The following is a 16,141-nucleotide window of genomic DNA, read 5'->3' as shown; positions in this document are numbered from 1 at the left end:
AAGCGCCGAAGCTTATGCGAAGGCCTATGAGGTTAACCCAGTTACTTTCCGCCGCCGGCTCCAAGGCAAATTACAGTCTTCTTAAGTTGCCTATATTAATTAGTATCGTATTACTCCAGCTGGAGAGGCAGCAGTTGTTTAACATTATATTTATCTTGCTAAAGCTGGCTTTTTATGTTGATACTATACAGTTCGAATAATTGTGATACTCATTCTCCAACGCGAAAACCTCAACCTCCCTTATACCCAAGTTACACCACTTGGTATAAAATAGATATACGGCTTCCTAAAACGGCAGGAGGAGCTCCGTACTTACTACGTACGATTAATTAGCTTAGAGCGCGCTATTGCTGGCAATAATCCTGCTTTAATTAAGAGGTTTTTTACCAACTACTTAAATGCAAAGACTTAGTATAATATTAATAACGCCAACGTATGGAATATAGATGAGACTGGCTATGCTATAGGCTTCGCATATAGCGCTAAAGTAGTTATATTAAGAGGCAACGTTATTAACTTTAAGACAATTAACGGCTCTTAGGAGTGGGTTTTATAAATTAATTTAATTAGTATATAAGGGGGCATAATTCCACCGTTTATTATTTTTAAAGGACGCTAATATATAGAATCGCTATAGCAAGAAGTAGAGGAAGCTGTAGGCAAGTTTATAATTGCAATAAGCGAAAATAGATAGTTAAATTAAGAGCTTAGGGTATAGTGGCTAGAGCACTTTAAGCGCTATACCTAACAAACTAAGGTATAGGAGAGGATAATAGAAGACGGAAAATACAACAGCTATTAACTGTTAATTATAGACGGCTATAGTAGCTACGTTAATATTAAGTTTGTTAAGTTTTGCTAGTTAAAGAAGATTATACCAATTTATCTACCGCCGTATTTAATATACCTTCTTTAGCCCTTAGATCTGGTTATCTTTTTAGTTCTTAAGCGACTTTATTTATTAAAAGTTAATAAATATACGGCGCGCGGTATTACTGGTATTAATAGAGACTACTTTCTATAGATACTAGGTGAGATTCGGCCGCAGGTATATACTAGAGAGTTAATTAGGAGCGCCTTTAAGGCTATAGGCCTTCTTCCCTTTAACCTAAATTAAGCCCTTACGCGCTGCTCTAAACAGCCTATATCTATTAAGCTATCTACGCCTCCACCTTATTATAAAGAGGTAACGATCTTATCCTCCCCTATGTATCCTTCCCTACCAGATAGCGAGTACGCTCGAGCTTGGTATACGCATATAATCCTTTATCCAGAAACTACACCGGAGGCAACGGAGGCAGTTATTTTAAAGTTAATACAATACTTACAATCCTTAGAGGAAGGCCTTAAGCTTATATAAGTTAAAAACAACGATCTTTGGCAATATACTAAGAAGAGAAAGGCTAAGAAGAAGCGTAAACGGAACGTACTCTCTACTAAATTAGTTCTTACTTTAGAAGCAATAAGGGAGCTTACTGCTACTAAAGAGGCCACTTAAAAGGCTAAAGAGTAAGCTACGCTTACTAGGAAATAGCTTAAGAAGGATTATTAAGTGGTAGTAGAGCTTACTAAGGAGTAAGTTAAGGTCCGAAAGGCAGCCTAGAAAAGGGTTGCTAATGCGAAGGAGCTGGCTAAGGTTCACCATAGAGAAGCAGCAGAGGCAGGAAAGGTAGCTAAGAAGGCATAAAAGGACTCCCTTACTGCCGCTAATATAGCTCGCAGAAAGCATACTAAAGAAGCTTGATTAGCGGCTAATATAGCAGCCTATTATATAACGTTAAAACAATTAACCGCGGATAAGCTCCAGAAGCGGGCGGAAGAGTCCTCTGCTGCCGCTGCTACGGCTATAGTTCTTATTAAGCAACTTTAAAAGACCGCCAAGAAGGCTATAGAAGAAGCTGCTTTACCAGAGGACTCGTAGGAAGGGTAAGAGGATAATAATATAAGCAATTTAAGCGACGAAGAGTCCTTAGATAAGGAGCCTGAGTTAATTAGCAATATCTGGAGCGAAACTCGGTCGTTAGTTAAACTTTAAAACACCAAAAATCGACTTTATATAGACTCTATTATATATATTTATGGCTTTAATGCTCCTTAATAATGATGCAGTGATTTTAAATAGGGTTTACTGGTTATTTGCGACCAAATTTGTATTTTCGAGTATTTTAATGTTCAAAACCTTTATAACTAGGGTCACCTTTATAACCCCATCACATACGTTAGTTATATTTTTATTTTTATTTAAATATCTTAAATAGGGGTGGAGTTATAAATGGTTAAAGTTAGTGGTTTTTAGCAGATTTTAAGGTGGCTCGACTCTCGAGCGAGTATTTACTTTAGTAAAGCTCTTTCCGGTTTTAGAGGTAAGCAGCGCTGTTTTAGTAAAGATGCCGGGTAAGATAGGGGGTAAGTAGGGTGGGGGTAAAGGATTAAGGTAGGGAGCGTTTACTAGTATTCTAGCTGCATAGTCCTCCAGTTGCAGTCGCACCTCTAATGGAAAAGTTATAGGATCCCTTGTATATTTGCTGACAAACCTAGCTTCTCCTTTATATGCAGCATAAAGGATACTCGCTACCTAGCGATACATTGCTACAGTCGCTAGCGAAACCAGCTTCTCCAACAAAGTCTACATACCTAGATCTACGAACAGGCACCTTGGCGCTCCACCTTACACGTCTAGTAAAGCGTCGCGACCTTAGGACACGCGTTCAATGCGTTAATACCAGGCTTTTGATACCCCTATCTTATATGGTAATATTCTCATCTAGCACCATATTGCTTTAATTATTATAACTGTCCACTCCTTAGCGAAATTGCATTCTTACCAGCTGTCCTCTCGGTGAGAAGCGGCCCACAAGGGTATAGCCACAGCAGCACTCGCAGTAGAGTTTTCACACAAAGAAATTCCATCAGTTGGTACGCGTGCTTGACCCCCTACGAAGAGTATAGATCGGGAAAGTATTATTACCATCTAGTGACTCTTATATTCCCTAGCTTCCAGTAACGAGCGTGTGACCTTCGCGGAATACGCTGAAATCAGGGTGGCGAATAATATAACTATATCCTTTCCCACGCCGGTTTGCGTCCACGCATATCGATAAGGGTTTGGCCAATTACTACGGTATCAGACATAAGTTTCGTTAGTACGTCCGTCTGACATAGATTATTGACAAGGATAAGACAAGCCATCTAACCAATGATGTACGATAATCTTTCAAAGTAACCAACGAGAAAAGAGGATTTCTTTCACCAAGCTCTACAAGGGGGTAACATGAATGGCTCAGACGCCCCCCCCTGCTATTATAGAGAAGAAAATAAGCGAGCCCTAAGTAACATAGCGGGGCTAGGTTATTTTGTGTACCATACTAGCAGGGGGGGCGTCTGAGGCATTGATGTTACCCCCTTGTACGTATGCTAACGAAACTAATGCCTAATACCGTAGTATAGGCGAACGAGAGCCTATAATCAGCCAGACCCTTATCGATATGCGTGGACATAAACTAGCGTGGGAAGGGATAGGCATATATTCCCCTTAACCCTCTATAAAATAGAGAGAAAGAAAATAATAATATATTATATAAGGCTACTATAACCTTACTATTACGGAGGCAGCGGTCAAAAGTTCCTGGCCCCCTTATCATGGTGGCGTACGCTAGCCTTTAGTGGCTTAGTGTAGCGTAAGCAATGCTTAGCGCGCACCACGGAGTTGCGGCATATAACTCTTATTAGATAAGCTACGTTAACTAGGGCCACTAGAACACCAAGTTCCGTAGTATAATTAAGAGGATATACCTAATATTAAGGAGGAAGAAAGGGAGGAAGAGCTATAGCTAAAGCTACGGCAGCGTGCTCTAAAGCATATACTAATAGTAGTAGCTAAGAGCGCTACCGCTACTCTTACCGCTATCTTCGTGATATAAGAAGCTTATAAACTATCTAAAGAGCCACCCTAAGAGCCACCCTAGCCTCTATAGCTACCTCCTAAATTATAAGCCCCGCCTCTAGAGCTATAACGAAACCTACGCCGCCGCCTACTAATTAAGCTACTTAATAAAATATTTATTAAGCCTTAATAAGAGCTACGATGGCAGCAGGAGCTATAGAAGCAGTAGGCTAAGTTATCAAAAGGAAAGAAGCCACGGTAAGGTGGTAGGCGAGGTAGTAGACAAGATAGTAGACGAGGTCGTAAACGAGGTAGTGGGCGAGGTAATAGGCAGAAGCAGTAATCCTATATATCACCACCACACTAGGTGGCTATTATAATATCATATATCTACACTCTCGTCGTAGAGAGCCAAAATCTATCTTCTATACCAGCCTTCTTCCTAATCCGGAACGCCAAGAAAGCGGTTTTGTGGGTTATTGGTGGCGCATTTATGGCGTAGGGGGGCCAGGAACTTTTGACCGCTGCTTCCATACTCTCTTCTACACTATATAGTTAAGATTTAGTCTTTTATTAAATTTTATAATTAAAACTGTTGGCGCCCTTACTTAGTAGCCTCCCCATTCTCTTCTTTCACTCTCGTGGCCTCTACGCGATGTTGCCTAGGGCGCAGTGCTATATATTCTATCTTGCGCGTAGACCTCGGCGTCCTCGCTCAGCAGCAGCTCGACGATCTTGTCGTAGCCTCTACGCGATGCTGCCTGAAGAGCGGTGCCATAGTTCCCGTGGACATCGGCGCCCTTGCTCAGCAGCAGCTCAACGACCTTGTCGTGGCCTTCAAGCCATGCTGCATGGAGCGCAGTGCCATAGTCTCCACCTTGCGCGTGGACGTCGGCGCCCTTGCTTAGCAGCAGCTCGACGATCTTGTCGTGCCCTTCCTGCGATGCTGCCTGGAGAGCGGTGCCACAGTGTCCACCTTGCGCATGGACGTCGGCGCCCTTGCTTAGCAGCAGCTCAACGATCTTGCCGTGGCCTTCCCACGATGCTGCCTGGAAAGCGGTGCAATAGTATCCACCTTGCGCGCGGACGTCGGCACCCTTGCTCAGCAGCAGCTCAACGGTCTTGTCGTGGCCTCCAAACGATGCTGCCTGGAGCGCGGTGCCATAGTGTCCGCCTTGCGCGTGGACGTCGGCGCCCTTGCTTAGCAGCAGCTCGACGATCTTGTCGTGGCCTCCAAGCGATGCTGCATGGAGCGCGGTGCCATAGTATCCATCTTGCGCGTGGACGTCGGCACCCTTGCTCAGCAGCAGCTCGACGATCTTGTCGTGGTCTCCAAGCGATGCTGCATGGAGCGCGGTGCCATAGATTCCATCTCGCGCGCGGACGTCGGCGCCCTTGCTCAGCAGCAGCTCAACGGTCTTGTCGTGGCCTCCAAGCGATGCTGCCTGGAGCGCGGTGCCATAGAGTCCGCATTGCGCGTGGACGTCGGCGCCCTTGCTTAGCAGCAGCTCGACGATCTTGTCGTGGCCTCTATGCGACGCTGCATGGAGCGCGGTACTATAGCGTCCACCTTGCGCGTGGACGTTGGCTCCTCGACTTAGCAGGTACTCTACCGCATTTACCAGACCTCCAAAAGATGCATAATATAACGCTGAAGCTGGTCCCTCTCCAAAGTCTGGGCCAAAGAACCCTGGATAATCCGGGCGATAGAGGCTGTAGCAGTTCCTATACGAATTTATGTGGTAGCAGAAAAACTCCCTGATGAAGCCTTGCAGTGTTTCGTCCTTACTTTCAGCCACTGCGGCGTAGGTTATCCAATACTTCGCACAATACTGCGCCAACGGAAATCCCTCTTGGATTTCCACTATTAGAAGTGCCAAGTCTAAGTGCAGCAAATACGCAAGGCAAACTATCGCAATTGATGCTTTAGCAACGGTCGCCTGAAAGCTTTGCGCGATATCTTTGTCAAGTCGGTTTGAGGTTAGATATTCCTTAACCGAGAAATGCGCTAATTGAAGTTCCACAGGCTTGTCATTTGCGGACACTATGACCACTAAGCTTGAACAGTAACACGAGATCTCGTAAGGATTAGGCATTCTATATTTTGGATTGAAGTGTTGATCCGCCTTCGCATCTACTACTATTGCGTCAACGGCCTCCTCGATCCTTAGCGGCCGCTCGGAGTATGTTAAGAATTGGAGAATTCTTGTAGCATTTTGCTTGTATTCCTCAGGGATGCCACGCAGGATCCTGGCATAAGTTTCGTCCAACGTCTTCGGGAGGGATGCGAGAGCATTCTGGAGAGTGCGATACTCTAGGCAATTTTCTAGCGCATCAAGCTGACACGCAGCCCATCGAAACCTGTCAACTATGAGCATCTCTTATAGATAATGGATTAATAATAATAAGACTATTTAGTCTTACATTCCATCTACTTTCTCCATAAGTCGGGTCTTAATCTCGTTTTGGACTTCCGGTTGCGATCGCCACCTCTTAAGACCATTATCCTCTCTAACTCTCGCACGAACGTACGTACGGATATCATTAGTAATAAGGTTGCTCTGAATGGGCACTACATCGTCGGTATGAGCGAACTCCATTATTTTAGATTCGATGTCCTGTTCTGGCCGACTTGTCACAAGAAGATGGACGTTCCTTTGCTCCGAGTTTCGGACTTCTCTTATCCACGATAGCAATCCTTCCGTCGACAGTCCTTTCCTTGTACGGCATTCGTCAAGTGCATCCAGAACAAGCCAGACTTCTTCAACTTGCTCTATTATATGCAAGAAGGCCTCGCAAAGTAATCGGCATGTTAGTTGTCGAAGTCCGTCTTCGCAAGAGGAAAAAAGAGTATCTAGCTGTTGCGAGGTCTCTATATGCTTGTAGTAGAGCTGACTAATAAGGGAGCGGATCATACTCTCAAGCGTTTGCTTGCCTATATCGGCAAAGCCAAAGTAAAAGTAGAGGAGAGGCTGGGAAGATAGGACACTATTAAGGTTCTTAATGATAGCGGAGCTAAGAATCGTCTTACCACATCCAGGAATGCCATGGAGCCATAAAAAGGAACTTCGCCGCGTCTTCCATTCGGTGAAGGCACTACTTGCTAAGAACCAATGGCCTGAGCCTTCGTAGCGTTGCTCTAGAGCTTTATTGTAATTTGTTGAGGGATCTGGGGGCAACAGCCAACGGTCTATCTTTTCTTGCCTCTGCTCAAACCCTAAATGTTTGACAGCATTACTTGCATCTTGAACCTTAGCACTCATTTCATTTACATCTCTCTTAACTTGAATTTCGTTAACAATAATTCCTATAGTCCACTAAAGTAACTAACCAGAAGAAAGAACCTCAGTGATTTTCCTCTCAGCCTCCACTATATTGGGGGCAATTCGGTAGAGGAGGTCTTTGGCGTATGCAGCTGCCGCCATTGCTGCATATCCTTGCCACTCCTTATTCTTATGGGAATCCGAGTAGTCGCATATACCGCGAATAACCAGACAGGGAAAGTGATTCATCAGTCCTGCCGCTTCCATTTCAAAACACAGAACGTCCTTTTCAGCCGTAAGTCTATCTCGAACAGTAGCGTCCTTCATTAATTGGTTCGCCGAAGCAATTAGACCGTAGTAAACTGCCGGATTGTCATCGTCTTCAGTTCGTTCGAGTCGTAATATCAACCTTGATGGATCATCGCCACAGACACTCGCACAGCCTGCTTTATCCCCCGGAGGATGGATGACCCCGGGATGGTATAGCCTATCGCTGCTTCGGTCCGGTCGCTTATACTTCTGCCGCATTCTTCGATTATCCTCAAGAACACTATTAATAGCCTCTTCTAGCCGATGCCCTTTCCTCTCGTACTGGGCCTTGAGTCCATTCACCGCCGCCCTTAAGAGGGCTGGTGGCTGGTTTAAGAATCCTGTCGATCGGAAGCTCTGGTCTTGTATAGTTTTGCCAAAATCGTACTGGAACACGCCACCCTTTCCATCGCGAGGAGCGCTAACTACAATGTCGCCAAGACGGATATCATGCTTTTGGCCTGGTGCACCGCCGCCAATACCGACCATCAGACCCATTCTGACGTTGGTAAAGCTATGCAGCATATCTCTTGCGACGGCTGCTGCAGAGGATATGCCGTACTCCCCTTCGGGCAGGACGGCGATAACGACATTGTGTTTCCCAACCTTGCCTAATGTGTAGTCGTTGTTGTCATTGGTAGACATAAACTCAGGTCTTTCATGCTCTTCGTCGAGAAAAGATTGCGCAGCAACATACTCCGTTTGTATGGCGCAGATCCATCCGACGGTATAGTTGTCGGGATTAGACATACTCGCTCGTAGGTCAAAGACGTGAGATGTTCGATAGTGTCTTTAATTGTATCGGTCGGTTCCGCAGGGTTTCTCCGTGGAGTTTAGTGCCGTCAATTTGCTCAACAGGAGTCTTAGCGCTCAGTAATTCAGCATCTCTCACAGAGCAGGAGAGTTAGGCTCTACACAGGAGAAATGGTTAAACCACGAGAAACTAAGAGAAGGAAAAGAAGGAAAAACGAAAGTCTCGAAGGCAGCCTTGCGGGCGAGGATGACTAAAAGTTCGGGGCACTGCTAATCGTCCTAAACAGGCTTCGCTGCTTCCTGTTCATGTTAGAACATCGCGTGCGGTTGACTTGTTTGCGAAAATCAAACTTTTAAAATGACTACCGCCTCACACGGTGGTGCCTGCCGTTATCGATAAGTAAAGTGGTCCGTGCGCGAATATCAAAACATAGTCCTAAGAGGCCTTAACGCACGCCGAGGACTTCCTTTAGCTGCAAGCTCTGCAATATGCCGCTCTGCAAAACAAGGCGTTGCTGGCAGGAACATATCGACTGACTAGACGCTAAGAAATAAGGCTTGTATAGCAATATCCCTTAGCACGATGATTTGGGTCCTCAGGTTATCGACAAGGTCTAGCCGATCAGATCAGATAAATTTGATGCCCATACCCAAAACGCGTTTTGATTCTGGTATTCGTGCACGGACTACTTACTCTGTACATACAATTTGGACGATATTAGAAGCCTCACGATCAAGCTCGAATTCAGCTTGTTTAATCGGCCAATCCTTATCGATAATGGCAGGACGCTCACCACCGTGGGAGGTGATACCACATCAAGCCTTGATTTCAAAATGTACTGTCGAACTGAGAATGACGTACTTATCACTGTTTGTGATACCTAGTACCCTATGTCTCATTACCCCGCTATTTACCATCATATGTCTCATCGAATGTCTAATTACCTGTTTCCACTACCGAATGACGACTACGTCGTCATTCTATTTATCACCTATCTGGTGTATATATAGAGGCCTTAGAGCCACACTCAATAAACACACGAGTCCTCATTTTCAGACCTTATTTTCAGGTCAACATGTACCAAAGGACCCTCAGCAAAGTCCTCTTGAAAGGACAAGGCCCCACAACTGCTGTAAGCTTATAGAATACTACTGCCAATGCCTTACAAGTCAGGCGCTTTCGGGCAGTCCCTTTGAAGCTGTTGCCTTTGGCGCACCGGAGCCACATCTTGCGCACAGTTGGTGGTGACTGCTTGTCAGTTTTTGAGCGGAATTTTGACACTGTATAGCCCTGCCCCTTGGCGAACTCGTTGATATCATTAAGGGCAAACTGAGCGCAATCGTACAGCTTCAACGGAGGTGGGTTGAGAGNCATGGTAGATGTAGGGAAAAGTAAGGTGTTGGTTTGGGTATGGGCGCGATCGTCGCGCACTGATGCAGATGCAAACAAGTCAACCACACGTGATGTTCTAACCTGCGCAGGCCTGTTTAGGAAGGGGTTATAGGTCTATTGTACGCGCAGTAATTAGGGAGTGTATGATTAGCAGTACCCTTTAGTAAATAGAAACTAGTGCACAATACCGAACAGGTTGAGGCGCGTAACCGTCACAAGGGAGTAATACCTGACGGTAATTAAGGTGATTTGGTACAGGATAACTATCGCCGCCACAAGCAGGCAGTGGCTGACCCGCACTTGTAGCTTGGTATTGCACTGCAAGGTTATACATTACAGTAAATTTTAGTGGTAGCTGCCACAGCCAATCATTCCAGTGCCCGCCTTGGCATGCAGCATTACGATACTAATAAAGAACCTGACCTCCTCTCACTCGGACGCATACACCTCTCTCCCCCTCCCTCTTTTGTATCCCCCATGGCCTCGGTGGACTCAGGAGTCGCTGTCCCAATGCGCGGCCGAATGCTGGCTTGTCTACCCGCTATCCGCTGGGTCCCGCACGACATTCCGAGTGAGGGGCAGCAGAGACACGCGAGATCGAAGGCTTTTTCGAAGAAGCAATTGAAGCCTAGGGTGGAGGGTTTGAAGTCGCCTGTTCATCGGAGGAGGAGCACGCTGAGTATTACTTCGACGCATGATCCAGAGCTTGATGCGAGGACTTCGCCGCAGGACCAGTCGCTGTTTTTCAACAAGCTACCGTTGGAGTTGAGACGGATGATTTACGAGCTGGTCGTAGGGAAGGAAGTTATTCATTTAACGCTAGCCGGCAAGGGCAAATTCGAGCATTTTCTCTGCGAGGAGGGGAATCTGGGCTTCGCGCTGGGCGGATGCAGCTGCCGCGTGCTCGCAGGCGGGAACGTAGGCAAAAGGCTGGGGACATGGATTCTGGGTTATCTCATGATATGTCGAAGGGTGTAAGTCTCAAACTCCACTGTCGCTATCAATTCTCCCTAAAAGGCATCTAACCAACCCCAGGTACTCCGAAGCCATCCCCACCCTCTACAAATCCCATACATTTTCTCTCCTCCACGTAACCCACCTCCTTCACCTCCCGCAGCGGATTCCAGCGCCCCGACTCAATACAATCCGTACCCTCCGACTCCGCTGGCACATCCGTGCCCTCCCCTACTACCGCCGCACCTACCCCGCTCTGAAATCCCTCTCTTCGAAATCCAAGCTCGCATACCCCGAAGACACAGAGAAGTGGATCCGTGCGTGGCAGATTATTGCGTCATTGCGCGGGTTGAGAGAGTTATGCGTGGTGTTGATTGATTCGACGAGATTGTGGGAAGAGAAGTGGTTGAGCCTGGAAGAAGAGCTACTGCAGCCAGTGAAGCTAGTTATTCAGCCCCAGTGGTTTGAGCTTTCGTTGCCGTATTCGACAAGTAATGTAGAGTTGGATACGGGTGCATCGAGTTGTAGGCTGAGCAAGCCTGCGGGGCCAAAGGGGGGCAGTGATGAGAGATGAGATTCGGAAGTGGGAATGAATTTATGCGGTTAGAGATTAAAGTCTATGACACCGTATAATTACCGGTGTCTTTGGCGCCCTTTGGGCCAGAAATGTAAGTTATATTACCCACTTATCCCATATTGCAATCACTATATTAAGCTATACTTCAGACACAAATTGTAACGGATGGTCTTGGTACCTCAGTCAAACCCTCCTCTCGTCTGGAATTCAGCCACCTGCGCAGTCACAAATGCAAGTCTGCGGTTGCTCTCTTCCTTAGCTCTCTGCTCTTGGTCGCGGTCTTGCGTCATCTGGTCTAGTTGGTGCCGCAGGTCCCGAATTTGATCATCCTTCTGTCCAACTGCAGGTCGGAGTCGATTGGCTTCCTCTTCAAACGGCAGCAAACCCGCTATACGACCCTCTTTTTGGGCGATGATGATATTTTTGTCAGCAATATCCCTTCTATAGTTCCCCATGGCGTCCATCGTCTGCTGGACTCGGCCTCGTTCGTTGCGAACTTCGCGTTCGCTTTGCGAAATAGTCTTGTTTAAGTCGTCGACCTTTGAGGTCAAAGTCGATATTCGTCTGTCTTTATCTTTTTCTTTTTTCCTTAGAACTCGGTATCGTCTTAGAGGATTATTAAGAAATAAGTTGAAAGCGGCTAGCAGGATAGCGAAGAAGCAGATGCTAAGGAGGATCCCACAAGCAAGCCAGAGGCCGACCTTCTCGCCGTCTGCATCGGTCCAGCGGCGTTGGAGAACAACACCGCGTCGCAGTGGTGGCATGGTCAGCGCGGTACTGGAACTATATCAATATTTCTCGTCAAGAGCAGACGACCCTGATGCAATGGGTCTCAAATTGCAGGTAGCGAAAGAATGTGGAACTCACGGGACTCGTTTTCAAAGCTATGCGCAGAAGCTAAGCCAGCCTGGCGGCCGCTGCTGGAGGGCTGCAGCGTGACAGCCTGCAGGCAGCGACTGTTCATCGCCCCGCCCACCAGACGGCCACTTCGCTTGGGAGCCAGCATTGTATCCCATGACTTATCGCATCTGGTTCTAGTGATTGGACTGCCTTCTCATGAAGCCGGAAAGTCAATGCGTGGCGCAAGAACCAATGATTTAGGGTTTGCCTTAGCTTCGCCGAGCTGCACAAGAAGCACGAGCTCTGCCTTGTGCAGGCGGCCTCCTACTTCCGGACTCTCGAAGGCTCAATCGAGCTGGACACCCCCGTGTTCAACAAAGCTGTTCATTTTTGTGCTGGTTAGCCTGCCTGCACAAAAACATCTCAGAGGGAATACACAATGTCTTTTCGAGAGACTTCTCCAGCCAACTATTTCGAACTTATGCAGTCTGGGGGAGTATGCAAAACCTTCACAACCACTCTCCTGCTTCTCGTCTCACTATGGGTCCCAACCGCGGTGTGCGGTCTCATCTTTGGCTCATCTGGCGTTCGCCGTAAATTGGCCTTCTTCTCAGAATATCGCGGTCTTGGAGATTTATACTATACCCGCTTCGTCTTCTCAATGCTCGGCAGTTTTCTTCTGCAAGCTGTCGTCTGGAATGTATCAGCGGCCGCTCTGCTCGGTTGTAACGGGACCTGCGATCCGGCCTCACCCTCCTGCTATATATCTTCCTGCAACAGTTTCACCGATATGTACTGGATCATTGCCATCCGACCGCTTGCTGCTACTTTTATTTCTTTACTGACGATTATAAATCCCGCCCTCTACCTTGAGAATGCCATCGAGATGCAGTTCGTCGAAGGTGTCCTAGGCATGTTTACCATTGGTATATATGACGGCATACGCAAGTCGATTCCCAACCACGTCTCCTGGGACCCCTCTCTAGACGCGGAATCCGTCGCCCAAGCTCAACTTGGCTTAAAACGCATGAGAGATGGATCCAAGCTGGGCGTTGGCATGTGGGTGCTATCTTTTTTTGCACTGCTGGTTTGTATAAAAGCAGGAATATTTCAATCAGGACGTCGCGCCACGCAGCTATGGACTTGTTGGTCTATCTTCTTTAACTTCATGCGCATGGCTGCCGGTTTCGCGATCTGGGCTGGTGTTCCACTGCTACAACCTGCTACATTTTGTCCGAGCATTGACACGACTGGAGGGATGGCAACGGTTTGGGTGGCCGTTACGATCGCCGATCATATGTGGAGGTCCTTGTTTTGCGTGGGCAGAGTGGAATGGATCTTCTTGAGCAAATACACCGAACTGCTCAGCGGGTACGACAAGCCTGGCTGGCCTATGGATGTCACTTATTTCCCGAAAGAAGAGGGGGAGGGTGAGGAGGAGGAAACGGGGGTTATTGAGCGAGTACTGCAACGACTTCGAGGCGTAGCACCGCAACGTCCGGAAGCATTGAGACTCCCTCACATCTCTAGGTTTCTCGGCCGTGGTTCTGTCGACATGTCACGCGCTTAGGAATTCACAAGATTCAACCGTCGGCTCTCACTGTGATTTTCAAGGCGTTTAGCATGTGTTTGTTCCCTGCCTGTCGACATCGATAACTTGCTCTATCAACGCTCTTTAGGTAGTTATATTGCCAGTAAACGCACTCGACGTATCTCCGATGGTTCAAATCCACTGTTCTGAATCAGAATTGCCTTCTTCATACCCAGGGTCCTGGTCCCAATCATCACGATACTGCGGATCACCCCGTTCAGGCCGCGGTAAGGTTGAAGCGGCCTCGAATCGTCCATTGATGAACTTGCATCCCTGAAGATGCTTGTAGTCCCATGCGGAATACCCGGTACTACTCTCTTGTCCCGCCTTCTTTGGGAATATGACCTTGCATTTCCAGCAGAATTTGATTCCGCAGCCATCTTTTACGTACCAAGTTAGTCACGAATTTGTTCGGAGTCGATGTGCTTACCATATTTCGGATCACAGAACATGTGTACGCAACCTGCGACTTTATATATCCGCCTTCCGCAACCGTTCTTTGGGCACCTTTTACTTATTCTCCGTACTTCGTTCTCATTATTGGCTCGATGGGGCTTCAGCTGTTCGTGCTGGGCGCAGGTCTCGCCAGGGTGGCCTTCGTGTTTACAATCGAAGCAGTTCATTCGTGTGCATCTCTTGCATCTCCATTCCTGTTGCGCACCTCTACTGTTTACGATCTGACCATTACCGCATCCCAGATAGTAGCACCACCGAAAGTTCGGCATCTTTGAGAGATTCGCTCGTGTAACGTTCTCGTCATATCTGCTCATTTATCAGCGCTTCTAGTCCCTACCACGGGGATAGATCTAATCTTATCTCACTTACCGCCTGAAGATTTCGGGGGGTGCGAACTGGTGTACGTCACGACCGTCAAGCTTTTCCTCGCATTTCGCATCTGGGCACTTGATTGAGTGCCATCTGTTGCTTTGTACAGCGTCCTCGATATACCTGGCTAGACAATCTCGACAAGTAATCGCATCGTGAACACATTTACTAGTCGGAGCCCTGACCCATTCCTCCGGATTGTCGAGGGATAATTCGCAAAAGCAGGTATTACACTCGAAAAATCGATTCTTATGCACAATAGCAAGATATCTAATGAACGCGTTAACGGTCATGGAATACGGATTGGCGCTGCAAGACGCCGCACTTAACGATATGAACCTCTTCTACCTACTTCTCCACGATCTCTTTCTGCCCCAGCCTCTGCTTTATCGTATACTTAACCGCCATCATCAATCTTCTACACCCGTCCTTAAAGCATACCTGCTTTCTCTCCGCGATATTCTGCACAAGATCTATTTCGCAGGCTGGACACACTCCAATGCGACTGCTCCCTTCGAATACCCTGGGATCATGATTCGCAGAGCAACGCGCCGCAACGAGCGCAAAGTCAGAACCCATCGTTCTGTTCGACGTCTCGCTCTTTTTGCAGAATATGCATTTGTAGGCGCTGCAGAGAATCGTAGTGTGGAAGAGGAGGTTTACCTCCCAGCAAATCTTCCATACTTCGAAGTCATCCGTGGCCATTATTCTAATGCAATTAGAACGCTATCCACAACTTTAGTGTCAGTTCCGAAAGGAGTGCAAGAAGGGTTTGACGTCCTGATGTGACTTTTATCAGACCGAGGTTTAGCCTTGCACGCCACAATGTTAATACGAGAGGTGCCTCCGGTGAACCCTTGGCTAGTGCCTTAAAGTGATAGCTCTGCATTGAGCGGGGGACCAACGACTGATAGACACGTTTTGCAAACTCCGCAGTCCTTTCCTCGTGCCTTAAGCGTTCGCTGCACTTCGCCTCAATCTACGAACTTTACTTCTCTTGCATTGCCTTTGGGCCCGCTCATGCAAGGCTGCACCCTTTAGCTTCTACAATATGAGACATGGAGGGGATCCGATCAAGTAGCCTGTAGATATGGTCAATATCGGGCCACTAGTTTCAAGCTCTATTTTCTCCTCGACTTGACAGATAAGGTACGACCCTCTCATTGACTAAGGCCTAGTTTTGCGGACTTTTAGCTCAGACGTCACAGGCGAACAACATTAGTCCTGATTCGGCATTCAGAACCCTTTGAGGTGATTGTTTATAATCACGTAATTCGTGCTAATGTTCCGGTACACCGAAACATTAAAGGTACTGCACAAAGCAATTGTCCAGTCTTCTAGCACATATAACTTAACTAGGGATATTTAAATGACCCCAAGAGATTTGCCGATTGCGCAACTAGTTCAGCAGTCCAGCTCTCCTTTACTTTTAGTAAGGCTTTGTACCCGCCAAAGAATTGCTCAGCCTGATCCAAAACTCTACCTATTAGCTCCCACAAAACATGAAATGGTCATGCTTTCTTACAATCAGCGGCTTAACTAGCCACCCCCTCACGCCCCCGCGTATCGACCGCGCTGGTTGGGGCTCTACGATAGTCGGCAACGCCTCGATAGGAACCGAGAATCAGAAACACCTCATGCGGAGGCGCTCACCTGCCTCGACAAACCGCAACAGCTCGCTGCTGATTCGAGCTCTTGAATTTCTGCCTTGCGTCGGAAGCTGGCAGCAGGCTGAGCGGAGCTCCCCTCCTAC

The 16,141-nt window shown here is 47.3% G+C and overlaps 7 protein-coding genes across 7 annotated transcripts; 2 read left to right on the top strand and 5 right to left on the bottom strand.

The window, feature by feature from the left end:
• Positions 1–4,677: 4,677 nt before the first annotated feature.
• On the bottom strand, positions 4,678–4,932 carry K441DRAFT_439649 (ankyrin; the record flags this gene model as incomplete). Its single annotated transcript, XM_067641665.1, has 1 exon — positions 4,678–4,932. A coding segment is annotated over one exon (255 nt), but the record flags the coding sequence as incomplete, so codon positions are not given.
• Positions 4,933–4,983: 51 nt separating this feature from the next.
• On the bottom strand, positions 4,984–5,211 carry K441DRAFT_486633 (ankyrin; the record flags this gene model as incomplete). Its single annotated transcript, XM_067641943.1, has 1 exon — positions 4,984–5,211. A coding segment is annotated over one exon (228 nt), but the record flags the coding sequence as incomplete, so codon positions are not given.
• Positions 5,212–7,156: 1,945 nt separating this feature from the next.
• Positions 7,157–8,530, bottom strand: K441DRAFT_653009 (purine and uridine phosphorylase). The gene has a single exon (XM_067647455.1). It carries the CDS (start codon positions 8,203–8,205, stop codon positions 7,210–7,212), a length of 996 nt encoding a protein of 331 aa, XP_067508962.1. The 5' UTR covers positions 8,206–8,530; the 3' UTR covers positions 7,157–7,209.
• A 1,593-nt stretch (positions 8,531–10,123) lies between these two features.
• On the top strand, positions 10,124–11,129 carry K441DRAFT_539776 (uncharacterized protein; the record flags this gene model as incomplete). Its single annotated transcript, XM_067642571.1, has 2 exons — positions 10,124–10,575; positions 10,637–11,129. The coding sequence occupies 2 exons, from the start codon at positions 10,124–10,126 to the stop codon at positions 11,127–11,129; spliced, it is 945 nt and encodes a 314-aa protein (XP_067508961.1).
• A 101-nt stretch (positions 11,130–11,230) lies between these two features.
• On the bottom strand, positions 11,231–12,154 carry K441DRAFT_215967 (uncharacterized protein). Its single transcript, XM_067640570.1, has one exon. It carries the CDS (start codon positions 11,894–11,896, stop codon positions 11,312–11,314), a length of 585 nt encoding a protein of 194 aa, XP_067508960.1. The 5' UTR covers positions 11,897–12,154; the 3' UTR covers positions 11,231–11,311.
• Positions 12,155–12,411: 257 nt separating this feature from the next.
• On the top strand, positions 12,412–13,542 carry K441DRAFT_673759 (uncharacterized protein; the record flags this gene model as incomplete). The annotated part of the gene is made up of 1 exon (XM_067650676.1): positions 12,412–13,542. The coding sequence occupies one exon, from the start codon at positions 12,412–12,414 to the stop codon at positions 13,540–13,542; it is 1,131 nt and encodes a 376-aa protein (XP_067508959.1).
• Positions 13,543–13,618: 76 nt separating this feature from the next.
• Positions 13,619–15,583, bottom strand: K441DRAFT_216056 (uncharacterized protein). The gene is made up of 4 exons (XM_067640571.1): positions 14,741–15,583; positions 14,389–14,658; positions 13,994–14,325; positions 13,619–13,943 (listed from the first exon to the last, which is right to left on the bottom strand). Exons 1-4 carry the CDS (start codon positions 15,091–15,093, stop codon positions 13,696–13,698), a joined length of 1,203 nt encoding a protein of 400 aa, XP_067508958.1. The 5' UTR covers positions 15,094–15,583; the 3' UTR covers positions 13,619–13,695.
• Positions 15,584–16,141: the final 558 nt, after the last annotated feature.

This window comes from Cenococcum geophilum, assembly GCF_001692895.1.
Source record: "Cenococcum geophilum 1.58 unplaced genomic scaffold K441scaffold_4, whole genome shotgun sequence".
NCBI lineage: Eukaryota > Fungi > Ascomycota > Dothideomycetes > Gloniales > Gloniaceae > Cenococcum > Cenococcum geophilum.
This window is presented reverse-complemented; position numbering and strand designations above follow the sequence as displayed.

Bases quoted from the DNA above. Each gene is read 5' to 3' on its own strand.
- K441DRAFT_653009 (XM_067647455.1), bottom strand. From the start codon at position 8,205: ATGTCTAATCCCGACAACTATACCGTCGGATGGATCTGCGCCATACAA.
- K441DRAFT_216056 (XM_067640571.1), bottom strand. From the start codon at position 15,093: ATGGCCACGGATGACTTCGAAGTATGGAAGATTTGCTGGGAGGTAAAC. The intron at 14,659-14,740 runs GTAGGTAGAAGA...CGCGTTCATTAG, and splicing joins CAGAAAGAGATCGTGGAGAA to ATATCTTGCTATTGTGCATA. The intron at 14,326-14,388 runs GTAAGTGAGATA...ATAAATGAGCAG, and splicing joins CCCCCCGAAATCTTCAGGCG to ATATGACGAGAACGTTACAC.
- K441DRAFT_215967 (XM_067640570.1), bottom strand. From the start codon at position 11,896: ATGCCACCACTGCGACGCGGTGTTGTTCTCCAACGCCGCTGGACCGAT.